The sequence below is a fragment of the Macaca thibetana genome, chromosome 20, assembly GCF_024542745.1.
Source record: "Macaca thibetana thibetana isolate TM-01 chromosome 20, ASM2454274v1, whole genome shotgun sequence".
NCBI classification, from domain to species: domain Eukaryota; kingdom Metazoa; phylum Chordata; class Mammalia; order Primates; family Cercopithecidae; genus Macaca; species Macaca thibetana.
Genome location: NC_065597.1, coordinates 18,253,860 through 18,280,201, shown reverse-complemented (window position 1 = coordinate 18,280,201; position 26,342 = coordinate 18,253,860). Strand labels below are relative to the sequence as shown.

Below are 26,342 nucleotides of genomic sequence, written 5' to 3'. Positions count from 1 at the left end.
TTCAGCTCATATGAGTTTCATGTAAAACCGTGTGCTTAATGTGCCTACTCATTTCTAGAAAGGGGCAGGCATGGCTCGTTTTAAGAGAGGTGTCTATGATGTAAGGAATTATTTCTGATTTGACCGAGGACACCCCTGTGTCCTGAAACTTTAGCCTGGTCTCAACCTGAGAGGTGCCCAAGAATTGAAAATTTATGTTAACATCCTCAGGTTTCGTTATGAAGAGACAGAGACTTGCATCCGTGGGAGAAAAAAGAAAGCTGAATGTCTAAAAGCAGGATGCTGATGTTTAAGAAAGCATGCCAACTCCCTAATCAGCAGTCAGCCAAACAACCCACCACTGAGGCACATTGATCCTCTGCCCAGTGCTTTGTCTGTCCTGTTAGTTGGAGAGATGTGCTATTTGCCTGGCCATGCTGTCCCTGATGGGAACGATCAGGGGAGTGTTCATGAGAATGTGTGGCTCCAGACCGGCACAGACCAGTCACAGTCACAGCACAGCACAGCACAGCACAGCACAGTTCTCCTTGAAAGGAGTCATTGACTTTTTTTTTTTTTTTTTTGTGATACGAAGTCTTGCTCTGTTGCCCAGGCTGGGGTGCAGTGGTGCACTGGAGTGCAGTGGCACAATCTCGGCTCACTGCAACCTCTGCCTCCCAGGTACAAGCAATTATCCTGTTTCAGCCTCCTGAGTAGCTGGGATTACAGGCGTGCACCACCATGCTTGACTAAGTTTTTGTATTTTTTTAGTAGAGACAAGGAATCTCACCATGTTGGCCAGCCTGGTCTCCAACTCCTGAACTTAGGTAATCCGCCCACCTCGGCCTCCCAAAGTGCTGGGATTAAGGGGTGAGCCACCACACCTGGCCAGGTCATTGACTTTTAATGCCAGATGCTCACTACGCCTCAGCTTTTTTTGGCCTCTGCAACTGTAACTGGTGGTAGCCCATATGGAACCAGTATCTGGAAAATAAGCTGTGTCTTCCTCTGTTGAGCTCCCAGGGTTCTGCATAAAGAAAGATGTCATTATGGTCTTTGTTAGAAGCTGTATTTAATAATTCCTTTAAAATTGTGTCTCAGAAATGTAAATTGTCTGTATTGGTCAGTAAATTATTCTCCCCAGCTGTGTCTAATCATACAAATTAAAGCGACAGCAGTTTGCACCTCAGGGGCAAAGCATCTCCTCCCCAGGCAGAATCTAGTTTCCATTACACTCAACATTTCCTCCTTGGAGAGCCCCCTGGCCTTCTTTACTCCCACACTGCTGTGAAATGGTGGAGTGTCCTTCTCTGCTTTGCCAGGACTCCCCCACCATGGGAGTGGTTCAAAGAAGGAAATTGCTAGAGCAGAGGCGGGAAGGGCTTGCAGCATTATCTCTTTCCCGGGGAGGAGATGAAACCACATTTGAGTGGACAAAGGGGAAGGGAAATTCAGAAGTATTATTTCCTTAGAGGTCTGGCGGCAGGTCAGAAGAGGTTTTCTTTGCTGCTGACTTCATGTGATTTAACCCTCATGCGTACCAGGCACCAGGCCTTGAGAAGAGTCTCCACTCATCTAGGTGAGGGCCTCCATATTGACCAGAGAGGCCTCTGTCCTCACCACTTGCCTGTCCAATCTAGGACTCTGCTGAAGATCCCATAGCCCTTTGCCTTTTCTCTAGTTAACTGCTCTTTTACTTTTTAAAGACTTTTTTACAGCTAGAGCTTTACTCTCCTTTGGGGATTTCCTGAATATTTGTATATTTGTCCTTCAAATAGGACTTTTTTTTTTTTTTTTTTTTTTTTTTTTTGAGACAGGGTCTCATCCTGTTACCCAGTCTGGAGTGCAGTGGCACAATAACAGCTTTCTTCAGTCTCGAACTCCTAGGCTCAAGCGATCCTCCCTCCCTGGCCTCCCAAAGTGCTCAAATTATAGGTGTGAGCCAGCACACTGCCTGGCCTTTCAAATAGGATTCTTTACTATTAATTCACTCTAGTCTGCTTGTAGACATAACCAAAGACGTTATAGAGTGAGGCGTAAGAAGTAAGAAGCGGTCAGAACTTCCTGAACTTCCTGAGGGTATTATCCCACATATTTTACATGAATTACAAATTAATTACAGAGGGAAAATATACCTTTACAAGTGAGAGTTCTGGCAGTCAGAACCTTACCAAAGGGATCACACTTGGCATCGCCAGGATGGGCTGACCTGACACTAGTGCCCCTGATGATAGTTCAGTAAGAAGTACCCAACCTCATCTTTTTAGCATCCTTGGCAAAAATATTTAACCTGAATCTGGTCATAGGAAACAGACAAATCCAATGAGCAACATTCTGTAGGTCAGCCAGACTGGACTCTTAAAAATGAACAAGACACCGAAGACCAAAAATCAAAACAACAAAACCAAAGGCAAGAGACTGCTAGATTACAAGATTAAAAGAGACTAAAGAAACTTTCAAATGTGATGCATGATGGGAGAGAATGGGGAGCAACTGACAAGGCCATTTTGGGAGGTGCATTGAAGGAAATTTGAACCTGGACTTTATATTGGACTATATATTGTGTCATTATATCAATGTTAAATTTTTTGGGTGTATGTTGGAAAGTGTCCTTGGGAGACACATGCTAAAGTGTGTAGAGGTGAAGTGATGCAATGACTGTACACAGCCACAAAAAAGTAAATTTATTTTTTATTTTTATTTTTTTTTTTGAGACAGAGTCTCGCTGTCGCCCAGGCTGGAGTGCAGTGGCCGGATCTCTGCTCACTGCAAGCTCCGCCTCCCGGGTTTACGCCATTCTCCTGCCTCAGCCTCCCGAGTAGCTGGGACTACAGGCGCCTGCCACCTCGCCCGGCTAGTTTTTTGTATTTTTTAGTAGAGACGGGTTTTCACCGTGTTAGCCAGGATGGTCTTGATCTCCTGACCTCGTGATCCGCCCGTCTCGGCCTCCCAAAGTGCTGGGATTACAGGCTTGAGCCACCGCGCCCGGCTAAAAAGTAAATTTATATATAGAAAGAAAAGTTATATGTGGCAAAATGTTAACAATTGAATCTAAGTGAAGCATATTTAGATAAATAGTGGTTCTGTTTTCAACTTTTCTTTCAGTTTGACATTTTTCAAACTATAAAGTTGGGGGGAATTTCGCACCAGACCATACTGGAATTCCTCACCAGACGATAATGGAATTCTTGTACATAACCCTTCCGAGATACCACCTTAAGGTTACAAAAACAAAGAAGAAAAAGCAAGAGCCAGCCTCAAGGCTGATTAATGCCAGCACCCATTTCTCATTATTGAATATCATTATTATAAATTGCTCTGCTAGGAAACTCTTCTCTTTTTTTTTTTTTTTTTTTTTGAGATAGGGTCTCACTCTGTCACCCAGGCTGGTGTGTAGTGGCATGATCTCGGCTCACTGCAACCTCCGCCTCCCAGGCTCAAGCAATCCTCCCACTTCAGCCCCCCAAGTAGCTGGGACTACAGGCACACACCATCACATCTGGCAAATTTTTTGTAGAGACGGGGTTTTGCCATGTCGCCTAGGCTAAAGCCTTTCTTTAGGTTGGCCAAACGATGGCCCAATTATGTGATGCTTTTGTGAGTCCAGGAAACACATTTTTGCTTTAATAACATTTTCCTGGCCGGGTATGGTGGCTCACACCTGTAATCTCTGCACTTTGGGAGGCTGAGGCAGGCGGATCACTTGAGGTCAGGAGATGAAGACCAGCTTGGCCAACATTGTGAAACCGCATCTCTACTAAAAATACAAAAGTTAGCCAGGCATGGTGGCAGGTGCTTGTAATCTCAGCTATGTGGGAGACTGAGGCAGGAGAATTGCTTGAACTCAGTAGGCAGAGGTGGCAGTGACCCGAGATCGTGCTACTGCACTCCAGCCTGGGTGACAGAGCGAGACTCCGTGTCAAAATAAAAATAAAAATTTCCTTTATTTCCTTTTATTTTTCCTGAATAATAAAAGATAAATTGAGCGTATAAATCCAGTACCTAGAGAAAGAGTAGTCATTTATCATTTTTCAAAACAGCTTATAGGTATAATTCCCGTACTAGTCTACAGTTAAATGGCTTTTAGTATATTTGCAGAATTGTGCATCACTACAACTTAGGACATATTCATTATTCCAGAAAGAAACCCTGCACCCTTTATTTGTCATTAGCTGTCAGCAACTACCACCCCCAACTCCTAACCCCATTTCTCCTTGACCCTGGCAACCCTTAAACTACTTTCTGTGTAGGTTTGTCTATTCTGGACATTTCATATAATTGAATCACACAATATATGGTCCTTTGCTCCTGGCTTCTCTCACTTAGCATAATGTTTTCATGGTCCATCCATGTTGTAGCATGTATTGGCACTTCCATGTATTGGTATTCCTTGTTGTAGCCCATTAAGTAACTTATCTTACTGCCATTGAAGGTAGTTATTCACTTCCTTTTCTTTCTGTTCAAATAGACAAATATAACAATGAACAAGGCCAGGTGCGATGGTTCACGCCTGTAATCTCTGCACTTTGGGAGGCTGAGGCGGGCGGATCACCTGAGGTTGGGCGTTCGAGACCAGCCTAACCAACATGGTGAAACCCCATCTCTATTAAAAATGCAAAAATTAGCCAGGCATGGTAGCGGGCACCTGTAACCCCAGCTACTCCGGAGGCTGAGGCAGGAGAATTGCTTGAACCCTGGTGGCAGAGGTTGCAGTGAGCCAAGAGCATGCCACTGCACTCTAGCTCGGGCAACAGAGCAGGGCTCTGTCTCAAAAAAAAAAAAAAAAACAAACAAAAAAAACAAACAAAAACTAACACTCATTTGACTTTAAGACATCTCATTTGCTTTGGTTAGGGGCAGCAACTCAAACTTTCAACGTGAGATTCTCTGTGGAATTTCTTTTATGTAATTCAAGGGAATACATGCAAAGAGAGAAGACAGCTTGATGATATTTTGCTTTCTGAAGAACTAAGGCATGTTTCACCATATAACTTCCCTCAGAGGCAAGAGTGGAATGAACACTAGCACACATTAAAACTCACATGCCAACCGGGCACGGAGGGAGGCTCACGTCTGTAATCCCAGCACCTTGGGAGGCCCAAGCGGGCAGATCACTTGAGGCCAGGCCTCATGGCGACCAGCCTGGCCAACATAGTGAAACCCTATCACTACTAAAAATACATAAATTCGCTGGCTGTGATGGTGGGTGCCTGCAATCCCAGCTATCAGGAGGCTGAGGCAGGAGAATCGCTTGAACCCAGGAGGCAGAGGCTGTAGTGAGCCGAGATCACACCACTGCACTTCAGCCTGGATGACAGAGCGAGACCCTGTCCCAAAAAAAACAAAAAAACTCTCACATGTTTACCTGGTAGCACAAGTTCTTTTACATCTTCCTGCAGCATTTCTCTCTGCATTATATGGTGTGAACCAAGCATCACAGATGTTTTACATGCACCAAGGAAGGGTGTGGAAGAGGATCTGCACTTTCCTAACACTTATCAAATGTAGAGCGTCTCTGAAAGTTCTGAAATAAACAGAGTAATAAACACAAACAACACATTATTGTTTGTGGCAAGAGACCCAAAGCCACTGAGTTGGTTGGTTGCAGTGGAACAATAGACCAGTAAAGGACTGTTCTTCATAGAGAAGAATGTTAGCTTTCTCTTGGTCCTTGTACTGAGACTGCCCAGCAGGTCAGTTAGCTTGTCCCAGAGAAAAAGTCCATTTCAGTGTCACTTGAGAGCCCCAATCCCCATCTGACATTCTCAAAATGAATGCCCTTGATTATAATAGAGACCAGGAGTCTGTGCATTTAGAGTACCTTTACTGCTTTTGGGAAAACAGTCCTTGTCTTAGTAATTACAAACGGATGGTGGTATCTTATATAGGAAGAGCTCTTCATTTAAATAGAACCAAAGTCAGCTAAAATTTCTTAGTTCTTCCTGGCAGTCAGCTGAGAGGCCAGAACAGGGCAAAACACACCTCCGCTCAACAACACATGGAAGGAAGGGTTGGCAAGGGCTTTCTGTAACGTGTTTCAGGAGATATTAGAATTCAGGACTTCTGTCACTAAAATAGGTATGTTTCAGACACACGTTATAAAGATGTAGAGCAGCTGAAATCAAATCAGACAAATGTAAGTGCCCTTCATTATTGGCTTAGCAAAGAACAATAGAACTGAGGAATAAATCATTTTCTATTTGTATAAAAACAGTAAAGCTGTTGCTATTTGCCAGCTTTTCTTTTTGCCTTTTGCTGATAGATGGCACTTTTTTTACTGGCACTGTTATCAACTTTATTAATAGATTTAAAAGTACTGACAATTTTTCAAGCCATAAGAGGTTTAAAATCTTTGGAACTTGTCATACTTCTGGTTTTCTGCTTTCCTGAGGCCGTTGGCCCGTACAGTACTGTCAATACAGTGTTGAGAAGTGAACAGGAGTTAAACTAGCTCCCTAATATGCCATCAGTGGCTTCCAGTCCATTTCCTTGAGTGGTCTAATCTTGGGCTTTGGGGAGATTACTTAGAGATTTATACAGGTGGGTAGTGAAATTTGTCCAGGGCTTTGAGTTGTACTTTTTAGTCTTACGGATTTTAGCTAATTCCAGAGAAAATGTGAAAGAGAAACCTTGGTTCCAGACAGACAACCCTCAACGAAGAATTAGCTTCATAAGCTTGCTTTCTTCCTGTTTCTCAGAGAGTTCCAGGCCAGTGTCAGACCTTCCATGACTCTGGACAATATTAATAGTTCATGAATGAGCTACAAAAAGATTCATTCCTGATGAGTGCGGTGGTGTGAGCCTATAGTCCCAGCTACTTAGTAAGCTGAGGCAGGAAGATTGCTTGAGCCCAGGAGTTCGGGGCCAGTCTGGGCAACATAGCAAGACTCTATTTCTTTAAAAAAAAAAAAAATTGTAAAGGTCCATTCCTACATTGTAAGCAGATGACAAATACTAGGGAAACTGCGTATCTCTGCCAAAGAATTTTTGTTCCAAATAAGTTGCATTTTAGTAATTATCCAGGCTATTAGATGGAAGGCATAGACTTAATCCAGCCTTCACTTGTTGAAGTTTAGAGTAAAGGTCAGTGGTGCTTCTGTACACGTGTTAACCCTATCCTTGCGGTCCACTTTTGGTACTGGTCTGTCAGTTCAAGTGTAGTGTTGAATATTTTGTTATGAGAAAAATAGTGTTTGGGTAAGTCCATTGTCAAATCATGGGGATTTAGTCCATTAAAAATGTAATAGATTGGACATAGTGGTTCACACTTGTAATCCCAGCACTTTTGAGAGGCCAAAGTGGGATGATTGAGGCCAGGAGTTCAAGACCAGCCTGGGCAAAATAGCAAGCTCGCTGTCTGTACAAAAATGTTTTTTAAATTATCTGGGTTTGAGGCCGGGCGCGGTGGCTCAAGCCTGTAATCCCAGCACTTTGAGAGGCCGAGACGGGTGGATCACAAGGTCAGAAGATCGAGACCATCCTGGCTAACATGGTGAAACCCCGTCTCTACTAAAAAATACAAAAAACTAGCCGGGCGAGGTGGCCGGCACCTGTAGTCCCAGCTACTCGGGAGGCTGAGGCAGGAGAATGGCGTAAACCCGGGAGGCGGAGCTTGCAGTGAGCTGAGATCCGGCCACTGCACTCCAGCCTGGGCGACAGAGCGAGACTTCGTCTCAAAAAAAAAAAAAAAAATTATCTGGGTTTGGTGACATATGTGTATAGTCCCAGCTACTTGGACTTAAATCTAGCACCAGGCAAGGTAGAAAAGACAGTAGTCTGGGCATCAAGAACACTGAGTACTAATCCCAAGTCTCCTGCTATAAACTTGGGCAGGTTTCTTAACCTTTTGGAGTTTAGTTGACTGATCTATAAAATAAGGAGGTTGGACTAAACATCCCTTCAGCTCTTCTTCTTTTGTGCCCTTATAATATGTGGTTACAGTTTGCCTGTATGTTGATCTGTCCTCCACTGGATTTTTGTTTTGAAGCCGAAAATTAAGCTTTATATATTTTTATATCCCCATTCTGAGCACAGTGTCTGGTAGAGAGTAAGTTCTCAGTAATCTCTGTTGGATAAATACAGTGAATGAATGACTCTGAATTCCTTTCCAAACCTAAAATTCTATTCTGTGAGATGGCTGGGTACCTGGGGATGATTTTAAAGATCACCAGGAAAGATCTTCCTACCGTCCTTCACAAACAGTTGGTAAGCCCTGTCAGCCTTTCCACTTGGCAAGTTACTCTCCCAGCTCCTTTCCACTGCCTCTTTTAAGCAAACAGCAGGCATTGCTGAGGGTGGTCAGATAGAACAGTGCTCTTGCTACAAAATCAGTCGGTTGGACAAATCCAAGTCCATGCTAATGGACGTGGAACAAAGTAAACAAGTTACCATAATATCTCTGTGACAGACTCAACAGGATGAAGTTTATTGTTTAGTTACAATGACATTTTTGTTAAAATTACATTTCTTTTGCTAAAGAGAAGCAGAGTAAGTTCTAGAAAATTATCATTATAAACTTTGAACCTAGAAGGGAAAAACATGACTTGTCATTTTACATTCTGTGTCTCTTTTACTTTTCTTAGTTTCTTAATCAAGGTCTTGGTTGGTGTCTGATGTTATGGTAGGTCTTGGTCTGGCATGGTGGGAAGGGAGTTGAAGATAATTGCTGATTGATGGATAACTGAACAAAATACGCAAGAAAGATAAGCTTGGAAAATAAGTGTCTCTTTCACCAGTATGAGCTGCACTCAGCCACGCTCTCTTACGGCATGGAAGCTGGCTGGTGAAAGCAAAGGCCACATTCCTTGAACAGGATTAGTCTTTACATCAAATTTATGGTAGTAAGGTCAACAAAGTCTCGTTATGTTCAGGAGGAGGTGGTTGCAATGTCATTGTGACATTGGAAACATCTTGGTAATAACATTCCAGAGTCCCTCAGCATAACATTCGGGATGTAATCTGGGTGAGCAAGTGCATGGTGCATTTCTTTGAACTTTGACTTGCAACAGGTGGGTGAGGAGTCTCTTGACTCAATGAAGTACCGTCATCTGAAGGGTGGTCTGTTAAAACAGACTTTCTGGCAGTACCTTGCCCTACGGTTTAGGATCCAGAACAAAGAAACCAGTCGTTCTGTTGGTCTGGAACTGGATTGGTTCTTGATGAAAACAAATCTACAAGGGAATTCTGACTTCCCCATTCCAATATACACAGCTGCCAGATGCCTGGAGAGCCAATGCTGGTTTGTCCCCTGCTAGCCACAGTTCTCAGAGGTTAAGTACGTGGCTGAAGTAGGTTTTCCTGTGTTCTTTCTCAGAGTAAGGTCAGCGGCCCCTGCCCAGAGACTGATTCTCTCCTGCCTTGGCTTCCTGAAAGCCTAGTTGATGTACCTTTGTGGCAGAGAAAGGGGCAAGGTCATAGTAAATCTGCCTTTCTGAAAGCTGTGCTGAAATGACGCCAGGATTAGGACACTGAAACCCCTGTCAGGGTGGGAGGGTGAGTGGGAGGGCTCAGAATCTTGAGGGAGCCCACACACCAGGTTCTCGGAAGAAGCTGCTGGTCTCCTGGTTATGATGAGCCCCGCTGTGTGTTCTGGCTGCTGCTATCAGTGTGTCATTCATTTTGAGTTAGCCTCAAATAAAAGACATATCATTTTGCTTTAGAGACTATCACATTAGGACATCTTACACCATGTTGATGACCCAGTGAAAGGAGAGCTGGAAGCCTTCCCCAAAAGCATAATAGCACAGTTGACATTTTACTGATGTTTTATGGTGAGCAAGCCAAAGGGGTATTATGGTTTTTTTCCTTTCTGGAAACCTTCTCACTGCTGTCCATCAAAAAATCAAGTTTCTCATAGACTTCTCAAAGTAATTCGTCAAAAAGATGGCCTAACCCAGGAATACCACTGGAGCTGTAGGCTGAATGGGAGAGGTGGCATACATGGCCTGTGGTGCTGCCCAAATTAAATGGCAAACCCTGGGCTGTTGAGAGCTGATGGAAGAATAAAAGTGAATTGTTCCCTGTAAAATCTTCAGTGTAGAAGTGCTCTAAAAAATATTTTGTTCTACAAAGATCTGATTCTCTTCCATGAATTGGTTCTGTAATCCAGGTGACATGGTTGACTTTATTGAGTGCCCATTGTTCACAGAACTCTGTCAATGGTTAGAGAGGTTTGGAGACCCAGGAACTTAAATAGCCACAGAAAGATAAAGACTACACGAGGAAAATAATTTTTCTCCTAACAGCCTTAGTTAGATTCCCCTCAAAGCAGAACGTAAGACAAGGATTTTGAGTGCAGAGAGTTTATTTGGGAAATGATCCCAGGGAGCAGGTGTGAGTAGTGGAAAGAATGAGATAAGGAAGAAGGAAAAGTTAATATAAGAGCACAATTCCAAGGCCACAAGGACTTGATGGCACCAGAATTTCTGAGAAGCATTCAGGGCACCTCCTACAACTACCTTGTGAGGGGTAGGAGGCTGGCCATTTAACCACCAGCTTTTGTGTTCTTTCTGGCTAGCCCCAATGGCTTGAGCTCCACCACCTGTGCAGGCAGTACTTGTGGCATGCAGGCAGGCTCAGAGGAGATCCTGCAGCCAGAAATGGAAAGTCTTCAGGCATGTGCTTTTGGTGGGGTGTTGTCAACAGTGAATGAACCTGCACTTGCCCAGAACCATCTAGTACAGCTGCAGCTGAAATAAGAGTTCACAAGCATCTAAAGAGAAATCAGTGTTCCCATATGAAAAGAACTGGTGTGATAGAAATACCAACAGGGGCACCTAACCCAGAGATTAGGGAAGGGTTCCTGGAGGAAGTGGTTTTAAAGCTGAGATAAGGCGGCCGGGCGCGGTGGCTCAAGCCTGTAATCCCAGCACTTTGGGAGGCCGAGACGGGCGGATCACGAGGTCAGAAGATCGAGACCATCCTGGCTAACAAGGTGAAACCCCATCTCTACTAAAAAATACAAAAAATAACTAGCCGGGCGAGGTGGCGGGCGCCTGTAGTCCCAGCTACTTGGGAGGCTGAGGCAGGAGAATGGCGTAAACCCGGGAGGCGGAGCTTGCAGTGAGCTGAGATCCGGCCACTGCATCCCAGCCTGGGCGACAGAGCGAGACTCCCTCTCAAAAAAAAAAAAAAAAAAAAAAAAAAAAAAGCTGAGATAAGGCTTGATATGGTGGCTCATGCCTATAATCCCAGTATTTCGGGAGACCAAGGCAGGAGGATTGCTTGAGTCCAAGAGTTTGAGACCAGCCTTGGGCAACATAGCAAGACCCTAGCTCTAGAAAACATAAAAAAATTAGTTGAACGTGGTGTCACACACCAGTAGTCTCAGCAACTCAGGAGGCTGAGGTGGGAGGATCACTTGACCCGGGGAGGTTGAGGCTGTAGTGAGCTGTGATTTCACTGCTGTACTCCAGCCTGGGTAACACAGTGGGAACCTGTCTCTAAAAGAGTAAATACATAAAAATTTATTTTAATTATTATATTTTTAAAAAGGGTCAATGGGCCTGGCCTCAGTGGCTCACACCTGTAATCCCAGCACTTTGGGAGGCCAAGGTGAGCAGATCACCCGAGGTCAGGAGTTTCAGACCAGCCTGCCCAACATGGCGAAACCCTGTCTATTAAAAATCAAAAAATTAGCCAGATGTGGTGGAGGGCACCTGTAATCCCAGCTACTTGGGAGGCTGAGGCAGGAGAATCGCTTGAACCCGGGAGGTGGAGGTTGCAGTGAGCCGAGATCATGCCACTGCACTCCAGCCTGGGCAACAAGAGAGAAACTCCATCTCAAAAAATAAAAATAAAATAAAAAGGAGTCAGTGAAGAGACATTTAAGCAGAAAGACATGATAAGCTTTGTGTTTTGGAATATTCAGTCTAATTACAGCATGTCAGTAGATATCAGGATAGGACCACTGAGTGAGGATGGGGAAAAACAGGTTAGGGAGACCAGTAAAGAGGCTGTTTAGTTATCCAGGTGATATAAGAATGAGAAGTCGGGCAGTAGCAGTAAGGAAGATGAGAAGGAAAAAGATTTGAGACACAGTAAGTTTCCATATCCCCACTCATGGTCCATTCCTGGTAAAATGGTGAAAGAGAAAGAGTATGTGTGTGTGCGCGCATGACATTGTAGGAGTTGAGTTGTCTAGAAAACAGCGCTTAGAAGATATGAATTGAAAGCTCATAAAGAGCTATTGGAGTTCTCTTAAGCAACCTGGGAAGTAAAGTAACTGAAGAGAAAATCTCTCCAGTCACTTCTCATCTGGAGGTGAGATAGTGCAGTGCGGACTGAGAGTCAGGAGAGGTCTTGCTTTGTCCCGGATCTCTGTTGTCTATTGCTTTGACCCGTGTTTTTTCATTTAACCTCTCTGAACTTTGTTTATTTGTCCAACTTAATACAAAGATGATGAAGCTTGCCCAGCCTATTCTGAGTTGATCTTAAGCTCAGCATGTACTGGGGTGTGTCCCAAACAGGGAAGCTGACATCCTCTCTACTAAAGTTAATAGAATGAGAATGCTTAGGGTCATTGTTCAGTCCCAGCAGTCTGGTGTTCAGTGTGGACGTTGGCCTGTTGGCTCACCCCAGGCACAGGGGGTGGGTGGTCGTTCACCGTGCTGTGCGGCAGGGATGTGGGGTTTCGGAATGGGTTAGGGTGATACTAGGTTATTTCAAAGGTGATCCCTTCCAACTCTGAGACTGGGTCCTGTGTCACAGGCCTTAGTAAGAGTTAGATGAGATCATGGCTACAAAAGCACTTGGAGAACAAACATTCTAGACAAGTAAAGGTATTATTATCAGTAGACCATTTGACATTAGCTTATAGTTTTTAAATGTTTAACTTCCAAGTTCCTACATGCTGGTAGATGATTTCGTTTCATTTCATAAAGAGACCAAACTTTCCCTCATACCATCTTCTTAACTGCATTTTGCTTTTCTTACATTATCTCATATGTTTAACAATGACTGGAAATATTTGACTTGCCAAGACTTGAATTTGGGCATCTGGGGTTTCTCCCACTGTCCGTGATAGCATCACCAGCAAGTGGAGCACAGGCTGTACATTCCGCATGTGAGCTTTCAGAGTGAGGAATGTTCTCCACCTCCTGGGAAAAACCAGGGCCCAATTCACAGGAGTTGAAAGGAAACTGATTTTAGAACCCTTTTACAGTACTGGGACTTTTCACTCATCAGTGTTGGGAACTGGTTCTCTTTCTGTTAAAAGAATCCCCTGGGGCTTTAAGCTTAAACGATGACAGTGACTCAGAGTGGCTCATGCTTATTGCACCTTGACGCTGTGCCAAGTGCAATTTTAGCCCTTTACATGTAAAATACACCACAGCCTGTGAGTAAGCATTTGCTTTGTAGATTAGGAAACCAAGGAACATGCAGTAAATAACTAGCCTAGAGTCGCACAGTTAAGCTGGAAGTTGGACCTTGGCATGTGACTCCAAAGCCCTGCCTGAAGTGCTGCTCCTCCCCTCCTTGCAAGCAGAGACCTGCCACACAGAGCCCACAGAGGTCTGAAGGAGGCAGGATTTCCTGTTCGCAGCTCAGGAGAGCAGACAGTGGTGTTAAGCAGGAAAAGCACATTAGAATTCCAGTTTACTTACAGTGCTCTCCACACCAGGAAGGAAATGCCCCAAATATGAACATGACTTCCACTAAGATAAATGGCTGCAATCTAGGGGATTCCCATGTGCAGCAGAAAAAGTGTTAATCTAGAGATCAGAGTTTTTACCTGCTACCTCTTTCATATTTTCTTTCCTTAGGTTAAAAAGATCAAGTGGCATGAGCAACCTTTTGGGGAAAATTGGTGCCAAGAAACAGAAAATGAGCACCCTCGAGAAGTCCAAACTGGACTGGGAGAGCTTCAAGGAGGAAGAGGGGATTGGTGAAGAACTGGCCATCCATAATCGAGGGAAAGAGGGGTAAGAAGGAGTAGGTTATATGCCTTGAAAAATCCTCCGAACCCTGAAATCAAATGATTTATTGGAGACAGACTGCCCACTGTAAGCAAGCAGGAGCTTTTCATGATGGAACTAAAAATGTGAGCACTTTGTTCTGTCAGTAAGGCTTTGTTCCAATGTGGGGCAGGGCCCGTCACTAGGAAGGCCACTGCAGATGGAGGGAAGGCGGGGCATGTGAGGAGTACTCTCAGGGCCAGTCACGTCTGCCAAGCTGAATTTGCTGAATTACAGCTCCAGTGAGCTATAAGTTGCCTAGTGGTTGGATCTGGCCCATGGTAGCAGCCTTGGCCTTATCTGAATCATTTGTCCTTCTGAGAAGCCAAACTAGTTCAAATCTTTCAAAAACAGAGCCACTGGAGTGCCTAGATGTTGCATTATTGTGACATTTTTTTTTGGTCTGTGTCATCATGGCCCAGGGCAGGGCTTTACCCTTGGCTATAGCCTGTGTGATAGGCCAGGCCCTCAGACAGCACCACAGGCCATCACTTGCACCTCTTTCTCTTCACTGTGGAATACAAAGAGGATGTTCATAACCTATGTATTCAGTTGTAAAAAGGGTCCTTTCCTTGTCATATTTGTCTTACTGGTGATTAAACAAAACATCAAGAAAGAAATGGTGGCCAGGCATGGTGGTTCACACCTGTAATCTTGGCACTTTGGGAGGCTGAGGCAGGCAGATCACTTGAAGTCAGGAGTTCGAGACCAGCTTGGCCAACATGGCAAAACCCCATCTCTACTAAAAATACAAGAATTAGCCAGGCATAGTGGTGCACGCTTGTAATCCCAGCTACTTGGGAGGCTGGGGCAGGAGGATCACTTGAACCCGGGAGGTACGGAGGTGGCAGTGAGCCAAGATTGAACCACTGCACTCCAGCCTGGGTGACAGAGCAAGACTCTGTCTCAAAAAGAAAGAAAGAAAGAAAGAAAGAAATGGTGTTCATAAGTACTTAGGGACCTCAGAAGGCACCAAGGAAGTTACCACAGAAGTGACTTCATGGCTCAAAATCAATAGTCCTCACCCCTAGCCATGAAAGGAAATGTTGAGTGTCCCACTCAGAGAGCCCTGGCTGCTCAGCAGCTCTGCCCTCACCAGTAAGCTCTTCTCCAGCAGCATGCTGGACACCTCTGAGGCTCAGCTCCATCACCAATAAAATTGGGATAATGATACCATCCTCACTATGTGGTTGTGATGATCTCATGAGATAATACATGTATTGCTTACATATATGTAATATGCATAAAGCACTTTACGGAACACCTGTCACATAAAGGCTTGCATTAAGTCCAAGTCATTCAAGTTTTTTTTTTTAAGAGAGAGAGTCTCACTATGTTGCCCAGGCTGGTCTCAAACTTTTGGGCTCAGGCAATCCTCCTGCCTTGGCCTTCTATGGAGCTAGGACTACAGGGGCACATCCCTGCACCTAGCTCATTCAGGTTATTAATGATAGGCAAAGGATTTATTTTGGGAGGGGTCATATTTCTAAATTAGGCTTCGAGATTATCTAAATGAACCTGGAAGCTGACCAGTATTTTTTTTTTTTTTTTTTTTTTTTTTTTTGAGACGGAGTCTCGCTCTGCGGCCCGTGCTGGAGTGCAGTGGCCGGATCTCAGCTCACTGCAAGCTCCGCCTCCCGGGTTTACGCCATTCTCCTGCCTCAGCCTCCCGAGTAGCTGGGACTACAGGCGCCGCCACCTCGCCCGGCTAGTTTTTTTGTATTTTTTTAATAGAGACGGGGTTTCACCGTGTTAGCCAGGATGGTCTCGATCTCCTGACCTTGTGATCCGCCCGTCTCGGGATTACAGGCTTGAGCCACCGCGCCCGGCCCAGTATTTTTTTTTAACATTATTTATTTATTTATTTATTTATTTAGAGAGGGAGTCTCACCCTGTCACCCAGGCTAGAGTGCAGTGGCACGATCTTGGCTCACTGCAACCTCCGCCTGCCGAGTTCAAGCAATTCTCCTGCCTCAGCCTCCCAAGTAACTGGGATTACAGACATGCGCCTCCATGCCTGCTAATTTTTGTATTTTTAGTAGATAGAGATGGGGTTTCACCATGTTGACCAGGCTGGTCTCGAACTCCTGACCTCATGATCCACCCGCCTCGGCCTCCCAAAGTTCTGGGATTACAGGCATGAGCCACAGCGCCCAGCCCAAAAAAAAAAACATTTTAAACAGCTTCATGAGCTTGTTTAACTAGCAGACTTCTAGGTCAGTCTAAGCTGGAATGCTACAGGACAGGGAGAAGGAGCCAGAGTGATCAGGGGAAGGCTCCGCATAAAGTGCAGTGTTGTCTCTTCACGAGTGGCAGCTCTGACATGCGCCCCAAACCTCTCCATTCAGATTCAGCTCTAGTAACTTGCAGCTCCGTCCTGTTCTCCACTCTTGCACAGTGATCTGAGACAGCAGAGGAACTATCAGTGTGTGCTACACATTATTGCTTTTCTGAATATTGATTATTTGAGTTGGACAGTGTTGACTCTGCTTGAGTTAATAGAGGTCTTAGGAAAGTAAGGAGTGCTGGGAGCAGTGGTTCACTCCTGCAATCCCAGCACTTTGGGAGTCCAAGGCAGGAGGATTGCTTGAGCTCAGGACAAGCCTAGGCAACATAGCAAGACCTCGCCTCTACTAAAAATCCAAAACATTAGTTGGGCATGGTGCACACCTGTAGTCCCAGTTACTTGGGAGGCTGAGGTGTGAGGATTGCTCACCTCCAGAAGATCGAGGCTGCAGTGAGCTCTAATCGCACCAGTGCACTCCAGCCTGGGTGAAAGCGTGAGACTCTGTCCCAAAAAATAAAAATTTTCAATTAAAAAAAAGGTAAGGAGTGGTGCTGTTAAAGATAGGAAGAGTTAACAAAATGTAGACTAGAAGAGAAGACAAGATTAAAAATAACATCTGCCTAGTGAGAACTTTTCAGGAGGGGAAAGTCACACAATTGGGTTAGGGAACAACTAACTAATACTGTTCTCCTTTATGCTCTGCTTTTCCCTCCTTTGTTTGAGGCTTCTCCCCTCATTCACCCAGCCAGATTCCACAGATGTGACTGTGTTTTCAGTGCAGATCTACTGGCTCTGTGCTCTGCCTCAGCCCTTCTCATCTGCTTTCTTGAGTGCCCAGCCCCATACCTCCACTCACTCTCCTTTTCTGGCTCCCGCAGATGGTTTAACGGAGCCCAGCCCCTAGGCCAGTGAAGGGACTGGAGCTCTGTTCCTCACCTTGGCTGAGCATGAGAATCCTCTGGTGACATTTTCCAAAGTTCAGGTGACCACCTCTGTACAGAGCTGCTGAATCAAGAGTCTAGAACAGGTAGGTCACAAATATCTGCATCTTTAAATTTTATTTCTCAGGTAATTCTCATGCACAGCCAAGGTTGAGAATCACAAGACCACAGGTTCAAAATTCTAGAGGCATAAGACAGGTGCAGTGACATGCACCTGTAGTCCCAGCTACTCACAGCACTCCAGCCTGGACAACAGAGAAAGGTCCTGTCTCTTTACAAAAAAAAAAAAAAAGACACAACGAAACTCTAATGTTGAGAAAAAAGAAACTTAAAGCAAGGAAATGAACACACAGACACAGGCTCTGGGCAGCCTGTCACCTGAGTGGGCTGCAGGTTTTTGGGGAAGAATTATACAGGCACCTCCTCGGGGCTCCAGCCTTCTACTTCTAACCAAGTCAGAGCCACGCGAGCACTTGTTTTATAATGATTCATTGCCCTTGCCCAGTTCTTGCACTCTTCTGTATGTATGTTTTACAATAAGCAATTCAAGTATTGGGTCTTCCCATACCATGGGTACCAGCCCCATTTTCTTCATCTGTAAAGTAGAAACATTTTAATATACCTCTCATGATTATTGTGGGAATTATATAAGTAGAGGAAAGGCCGGGCATGTTTTTCAATAGGTGTCCTCTCCCTTTTCCATGAGTCCTGTGCTCACTTTTCTTTCTCCCGCCTGCCATTACTGACCCCACCATACCTCGGGCCTTACTGGAAAACTGGATGCTTTATTCCTTTAAGTTTCTTCTTGATGTGTTCCTGCCAACTCTTCAGGAATATTTTCCACAGTGGTGGGAAGCAGAGCTTGGTGGCATCTCCGCCCAGACTCCCTGGCTGGCTTTTCTTCCTTCCCTGGGCCTTTAAACTTGGAAAGTCCCAGGGCTGGGCCCTGGGCAGCCATCTCTTCCTCCCCAGGAAAGCTCACAAGTTGCAAGTTGCAGCTACCATTCTTAACTGAAGACTCAAAAAAAAAAAAAAGTATCCCCTGCTCTGACCATTCCACTAAGGTCCGGACTTACATTTCAGCTGTTAGTTGACATCTCCTTCTGGTTGTCCAAGACACATCAAACTTAACTTTCAAAACCAAATACTTGCTTTCCCTCCATAAACAGAACCCTCACTCCTCAGAATTCTTAGAAAATGGCACATCACTGTGTACCCTACTGTTAAAAGAAAAACTTGGGGCCGAGCATGGTGGCTCACGCCTGTAATCCCAACACTTTGGGAGGCCGAGGCAGGCAGATCACCTGAGGTCAGGAGTTCGAGACCATCCTGGCCAACATGGTGAAACCCCGTCTCTACTGAAATACAAAAATTATTTTTTTTTGTATTTCATGCCACCGGGCATGGTGGTGGGCACCTATAATCCCAGCTACTCGGGAGGCTGAGGCTGGAGAATTGCTTGAACCCAGGACACAGAGGTGGCAATGAGCCGAGATCATGCCATTGCACTCCAGCCTGGGCAACAAGAGCGAAACTCCGTCTCAAAAAAAAAAAAAGAAAAACTTGGGCTTCATCCTTGATTTCCTGTCTTTCCACCAACGTCCCACAATTCCAGTTGATGGTTTCATCACAAAATACTTCAGCTCATTTATATTCGTGCAGCCCCACTACCGCCACCCCAGTACAGGCCGCAGACATCTCCTCTGCTCCCTGCTTCTACCTCTGTACCCTTTCATCCATTCTCCACCCAGCAGCAGAAGCAGTCATTTAAAAATACCATTTTTCATCTCTTCCCTGCGGAACGCCCCCCGGTAGCCCTTCAAATCAGTGTTAGCCAGGCCCTCTCCCAGCTGTCCCCTGCCTACCTCTGTCCTCTTCTCCCCTAGCTCGCTGCAGGCCATCCTCACTGTCTCTATGTAGTGCTCCTCCCCCGGGAGGCTCTGGTTTGTCATCCAGGGCTCTACACGGGTGGCATTCTAGAGTAACCCCAACCCAAGGAACCCTCAGTCACATTACCCTGTTTGGTTTTCTCCGTGACATTTACTATCATCTGATGCATGTTGTCATGTTTTGTTCATCTATGGTAAGCCCCTGAGGGCAACATCTTGTTCCCTATTCTGTTACCAGCCCAGAGCAGGTGCTGCACCATGGCAGTGTCTAAACACCCATCCCACTAGCTAGCAAATAGTCATGGCTTTTGTTTGGCAGTCTAGTAGGATTAGAATTAACCGCCCAGAAAAGAGGAGCATAATACATCAGAATGATGTTTCCATCCAGGCGTCATTTCAGTCAGCAGAGATGGTTGAAGTCCCTGTACTGGAGACAGTCATCTGTCTGGCAAAGAACTGCTGCTTTTCCTCTGAGCTCCAGACTCCCAGGGCCCAGTACAGCATTCCAGGATCAGAGTCAGCCCTGCAGTCCTGTAACCCATTACACAGGTATCTTGGTTGTGATCAGCAGCAGCAGCTTGGCATCTAGCAGTGCTAAGGCAGGGGCCGACTGACTTAGGGGGAGGAATCAATGCACAGAGAAGAGAAATACTGGCTAATGCCAGCTGCTGCTGTCTGACCAATCGATTGAAGTTACGATTGGAGACCAGGTGTTTTTGTGAGTTGGAGAGGCATGAAGGAGGGACTGGAGAAAATAATTTTCTTTCTCCAAAAAAACCTATTTTCATGACCCCTCAGAGTTACTCTTTCAGAACCAGCACAACCTGGAGGTGATAGGGGAAGAAGGCAGTGGAGAAGAAACTTAATTAGAATCACTGCCCTTCCAGTCTAACCCTTGAGATGTTTGCAAGTTAAATCCTCCGGAAGGGGGGAGATGTACTGTTGGGCAAACTGCTTCTTTCAATTGCATTTCTCAGGATAGCAAAGTCTGTATCTCTGTACATCATTCCCAGAGCTTTATTCTAGCCTCGGCGTGCTTCCATAGCCCATTGCTTTGTGGTGTTGGAAAATGCGTTTACCCACTTTTTGTCCTGTGTCTGTGCTGCCTTGAATGCTCACTTGGGGAACAGAATGCTAGCTTTGGGCAGCGTGATGGTAATGCAGCCTTAGTGTGTCCTTAGTGACTGCCTCAGGTTTCCCTCCGCTTCCCTGTGCTCTCCCTTTTCCTGATCAGCAGTGCAGGAAGCATCTCAGGGACTTCAGCCAGGGTGACTACATCTGATCAGCACTCTCTTGGACCTTACCACCCTCAGAGGCCCTCTGTCCTCCTGCAGTGTGGGTGCCCAGATACAGGTTGAATATCCCTTATCTGAAATGCTTAGGACTGGAAGTGTTTTGGATTTCATACCTTTTTCAATTTTGTAATATTTGCTTTTACATCATCAGCAATCTTGGGGACGGGACCCAAGTCTAAACACAGAATTCATTTGTTTTATATGTACTTTATACACAAAGCCTGGAGGTAATTTTATGCAGTATTTTAAATAATTGTGTGCTTGAAACAAAGCTTGTGTACATTGAACCATCAGAAAGCAAAGGCGTCAGGTGTAGAATTTTCCACTTGTGTCTTGTTAGTGCTTTAAAGGTTTCTGATTTTGGAGGAATTCAGATTTCGGATTTTTGGATTTGGGATGCTCACCTTGTACTGACATGTTCGCTAGTAGCATTTTCTACCCTTCTCTTGTCCTCTTCCATTTCTCCCTCCCTCTTCATTGGCCTAGATCTCAGGGAAATTGGTGGCAGATAAATAATTTGGGTTGGAAGATTCAAAAGATGTCAGAGCCTTTTGTGCCTAACCTGGTTCTAAAAGGAAAAACTAGAAAATCCCTTAGGTTCTTAGCATATTTTATTAAAGAAAGTGAAGAGCCTCTTAATTGGGCCACAGAAGGCAATGGGAGCAGAAAGGGATGATGCACCCCCCACCACTGGGCTTCCCTGTGGACTGGGCTGAGTCATGCTGGGCCCCCAAAAGGGCTGCTCACAGGCCAGAAAAGCACCTGGACACATGAAGAGCAAGAGCCATGATTCCCATTGCACTTGTCCTCAGGTGGGTCTGTTCTGGGGCCACGACCCACTTAAAGTGCATGAAAACGTCCTGAGTCTCAGTGGCCACCTTTGAGGAGGTGGCCTTCCTAATGAGCCCTTCCTCTTTTGGGGACATTTAGTCTCTCGGTCTCTGTTCCAGTTGCCCTGGGTTTTGAGGGTCCGTAGAGGTAAAGTCAAGTCAGAAGAAATGTGAAGCAAGACCGGGCAGAATGACTCACGCCTGTAGTCCCAGCACTTCGGGAGGCTGAGGCGGGCAGATCACTTGAGGCCAGGAGTTCAAGACCAGCCTGACCAACATGGCAAAACCCCATCTCTACTAAAAATGCCAAAAAAAAAAAAAGAAGAAGAAGAAGAAGAAACGGGAAGCAAGAACCCCAAGCCCGTGACAAATCCCATGTCTATTTTTTTGTTTTATTGTATACAAAGCACTTCTCACAGTTTCATTGTATTGCCAGAGGGTTATTGTAATTGTTATTCCTGTTTTACAGAGAAGGAAAAAAAAGGCACAGAAAAATAAGTATCTTGCCCAAAGTCACACAAAAACTAAATGTCAGAGCTACTGTCATCCTTAGCACCTTTTCTGTCTCTTGGCAGTGGGAGAGTATATCAAGAGTTTTGTTCATGGTCAGCTCTTGGCAGTAAACCAAGGCCGTCACAGGCATCCTGTTAGCAGCTGCAGATAGCTGTGAATCGGGGGATAGTTGCCAGACCTGCCTTGATGGCCTTTGTCTGGGTTGCCCTTGAGAATTCAGTTGCATCCTGCACATGTGCCCCTCATTGCTGCCTGAGGCCTCCCTAAACCTGAACTCCGACTGCACCTGCCTGTTTAGCACCCAACCTGGGCTTCACTCTTGATAGTGTCAAGGTTAGCTGGACCCAACACAGCTTCTGGGAACGTGCAGGACCTTTATTCATACCCAGTTAGCATCCTTATTTAAGTGTCACTTCTTATTTTCAGGAAAGTCAGGGCTGGGCCCGATGGCTCTCACCTGTAATCCTAGCACTTGGGAGGCCAAGGTGGAAGGATCGATTGAGCCCAGGAGTTCGAGACCAGCATGGGCAACATGGAGAGAACCCTATCTCTACAAAAGATTTAAAATTAGCCAGGTGGTATGTGCCTGTGGTCCCAGCTACCTGAGAGGCCGAAGCAGGAGGATTGTTTGAGCCTGAGAGGTCAAGGCTGCAGTGAACTGTGTTTGCACCACTGCATTCCAGCCTGAGCAACAAAGCAAGACCCTGTCTCAAAAAAATAAAGTCAGGAAGAAAGACCCCAAATGCTTAAAGCCACATACTTACTCCTTTCCTCCACCTGATCTCCCAGACAGGTAGCACTGGAAGATGGCTCTTGAAACATACCCTAAATTCCTCTTACACCCCTGGGCCAACAACAGCACAGCAAGATCTCATGCTGAGGCTCACCTCTCTTTTTTCTGCTGGCACTTCCAAGGGACAGTTAAAGTTCAGTGCTGTCAAAATCCTGGTCCCCATGGTAGTGAGCCTCCCTGGGGCTGGTGGGGCTGGGGTGGAAAGATGACCAGTTGTAGTGAACCTCAAAATGTAGTGAACCTCAAAATGGCCTCTCAGGCCATTTTGGTTAGCAGCCCCCACTTGAGAATCACAGGTCTCTTAGTGGGAGGTGGGAAGTGAGTTTGTTGTTAGATGTCTACACTTCCCTACCTGTCTCCCCTTTTTCTCTTTTTATCTAAAGGGGTCCACACTGTCTGCAGCTTCCCTGACTGCCAGGGACTCTGAAGTTCGAATTCAACCAGGCAGCCTGTATTTTTATTTGTTGAATCTGACAACCCTGACCCCAGGGGCTTTTATCAAACCTAAGAGCAGGCCCTGTCATTGTGTTTCCAGCCATTCTGGCCTCATGGATGGTTTTGACACAGCAGCTTAATATCTGAGCCAGACCAGGTATTTTGGTTACTCACTGCTGAAACCATAAGTCCAGACTTGGGCCATCTACTATCGTCAGGAGCCTGTTGGAAGCTGGCTTCCTAAAACCATGGTGACAACATTACCTACCATTTTATTGAGCATCTTTTCTGTGCCCAGTGTGATGTAGACACTATTTTATTTAATCCACACAACAGTCCTTCAGAATGGAGTCGACTAGCCATTATTTATCATCATTATTACAAATTAAGAAACAGAACTAGCAAGGTTAAGTGACTTGCCCAGAGTCACACAGACAGCAAATGACAGGACTCAAACCTCCAGCCCTCTGGCCTCAGAGCCTGTACATTTCTGGCCAGCCCTCCAGAAGGGTCAAAGTAGTCAGGCCTAGCTGGAAATGAGGTAGGATGATGGATGGTACTTCCCAGGATGCCGCCAGGAGGGAAAGCAAGGCCCTGGACTCAGCAGGGGAACACAGGTTCCTGAACCCAGTAGCATTCTCACTATAAATGTAATGACTTTGTAATGACAGATGCACATTTTCCACAGTGCAACAAAAGAAAAATTAGTGCAGAGATTCAATTATGTCTCCCATTTTCGATGGCAATTTTTGCTCTCTCGATAGATTAATTAGCGGCAGAGATCTCCTCCCCCCAGGCAAATCGCAGCACACTTTATGGCGAGGAGGTGCATTAAGATGCAGCTGTGTCTCATTAAGCAGCCAGCCTCGCTCCCAGCAAGCACGCCTGTGCTTCAGCCCTTGCTGCTTTCCCGTCCTGCCTGGAGGACAGACGGAAAGTTTGCTGAACCCAACCAGATTCGGGAGCAGAGTGTCCACCTTTCAAGGGGATCCTGTATGTGGACTACAGGCCACAGAGGCCCTTAACCTCATTCTCTTAGAGGAATTTAGGGAAAGAGTTCTCCTGTCATCTTAGCAGAAGCAACCTAGATCCAAACAGGGTGGAGGGGATACCACGGAGAGGAGAAAAGGGTGAGGGGGGAAGAAAAGAGCTCAGAGCAGTTAAATCGCTTCTGAAGTGTGCAGTTTATGAACCTCAGCTCACTTCATCTTCACAGCAGCCCTGTGAGGTCATTTTTACTGTCTTCTTTCCTTCATTACCACATGCCCCCTTTTCACGTTTTGATGTATGTACGCAGGAGGCATAGCTTTCTCTTACCCACCAATTCAACACACCACTAAAGCCAAGAAATACAGCATCACCATGCTGCTGTATAGAAAAGTGAGGCTCAAAGATGTTCATTCCTTTGCCCAGCTAATAAGTGAGCTAGAGCTAGGACTTGAACCCATGCTTGTGTAAACCTGTATTCTTTCTTCTTACCTTAAAGTCCTGTTAGAAAATTGCAGCATCGGCCGGGCGCGGTGGCTCAAGCCTGTAATCCCAGCACTTTGGGAGGCCGAGACGGGCGGATCACGAGGTCAGGAGATCGAGACCATCCTGGCTAACACAGTGAAACCCCGTCTCTACTAAAAAAAATACAAAAAACTAGCCGGGCGAGGTGGCGGGCGCCTGTAGTCCCAGCTACCGGGAGGCTGAGGCAGGAGAATGGCATGAACCCGGGAGGCGGAGCTTGCAGTGAGCTGAGATCCGGCCACTGCACTCCAGCCTGGGCGACAGAGCTAGACTCCGTCTCAAAAAAAAAAAAAAAAAAAAAGAAAATTGCAGCATCTTCCTGCCACCCAGCCTCTGATATACTTTCCCTTTGATAAGCTGTTGCCTTCCTTTTATTTTCACCATCCTTGTTTAGACCAAATGTGAGTGGTTTGGATTGTACTGGAAGAGTCATGGGTGGTCACTCTCGGCACCATTGACTGTAACTTAGTTTATCCCTGGGGCACGGGACCATGCAGAGAAGGAGTTTCTCCTACTGGATTCTACTGACAAACACTGTTTTCATCTTCTAGGTACATTGAACGGAAAGCCTTCCTCGACCGAGTGGATCACAGGCAGTTTGAAATTGAGCGAGATCTCAGGCTGAGCAAAATGAAACCTTGATGTTACGGACAAAATCAAGAGCAGCTTAATCCTGTTTACAATGTGAGCTTTTTGTGCGTCTGTGAAATGTTTTCCAGTGTTTCTCATCATCTGTTTCCCAGCAAGGTCTTTTTTTTTTTTCTACATTGAAGTTCTGTCTATGTATCTTAATCACAAATGGTTTAATTCACTTTACTTTTAAAAATTTGTCCTTAAATGAATAAATAAAATAAAAGTTGGTCCTGTGAGAGGATGATGAAGATGACGACCTCACTCACCTTCCTTTTATTCTGCTGCAAAGTCCCACCCGTTCAAGACAGCACATTCCAGGTCTGTCCAGGTTGGCAGAGGTCTTGCCAGGCATGGTGAAGAGAGCTGACCAACCCGGGTGTGAATTTTCTGGGACCAAGAGGCTCTTTCTGCAGCCAGCCTTGTCCCGAAGAGCTAGAGGAGGTGGCTCACTAGAGTGACTGGAATGCCAGGCCCCTTTGCAGCTTGTTCTCATTTCCACTCGGGCTTCTCTCCTGATCTGTCTCTCTCCTGAATGGATTCCTACTGATGGCATGTAAGGCTGAAAAGAAGGATATGGTATTGCTGAATTAGCTGTTTTTTCCCTTCAGCCTTTTTCCTCTTCCCAAAGAAAAGTTAAATTCAGATATGCTCCCACTTCAATAGTTCATTAGTTTTTAGTTTGTCAGAGAATATTCTGAAGGATTTTCTTTTTTATACTCATAAGAAAATGTAAATTCCAGACTTCCTGCTTAGAGTCAGACATTCTTTGCAGAACAGCAGGGAGGAGAGTAACAAACCTTCAGTGAAGAGGGAAAGGGGGATAGAGAGCATTCATATTAATAAAGCAGGAAACCCCACAACCTGCTCCTGGTGTGTGTGCCTGCATGTGCACGTGTGTTACTCGAGTAACATGACAGGTTTGGGTGATGACAGGATCCCTAAGACTGCATTCCATTTCTTGCTGGACCAGCTCTGTGGCCCTGACCACAGGTCATTTTTCTGTGCCTCCGTTTTCTGGTCTGCAAATGGCATGAATAACACCAGTACCTCCAACGGGTGGCGTAAGCTAACAACACACCCGGCGGGTATGAGTGCTAGTTTATGGCAGGTCTCCCACTCTAGGCCTCTAATGTGGTGAGAATTCATAGCAGCAAAGACCCGACTGTCAACAGTAGATGGTTATGGGCTATGGATCTTACTACTCAGAAAGGTAGTTGACAAGTTAAATTTGAACAGTGTCTATTCACATCCCCTCTGATAAATAATTCTAAGTGATTATA

General features: G+C 45.5%; 2 protein-coding genes across 9 annotated transcripts in view; one reads left to right on the top strand and one right to left on the bottom strand.

The window, feature by feature from the left end:
* Positions 1 to 25,315, top strand: part of CFDP1 (craniofacial development protein 1) — a 934,470-nt gene extending 909,155 nt beyond the window's left edge. For 2 of the 3 annotated variants that reach the window (XM_050772784.1, XM_050772783.1), the window contains 2 exons: positions 13,743 to 13,901; positions 24,981 to 25,315. In XM_050772784.1, coding sequence (XP_050628741.1) covers positions 13,743 to 13,901; positions 24,981 to 25,071 — 250 coding nt within the window. In that variant the 3' untranslated portion in view covers positions 25,072 to 25,315. The remainder of the gene's footprint in view (positions 1 to 13,742; positions 13,902 to 24,980) is intronic. The other variant, XM_050772785.1, reaches the window with a different exon arrangement.
* Positions 1 to 26,342, bottom strand: part of GABARAPL2 (GABA type A receptor associated protein like 2) — a 625,498-nt gene that overhangs the window by 273,470 nt on the left and 325,686 nt on the right. The gene's annotated exons all lie outside the window — the stretch shown is intronic.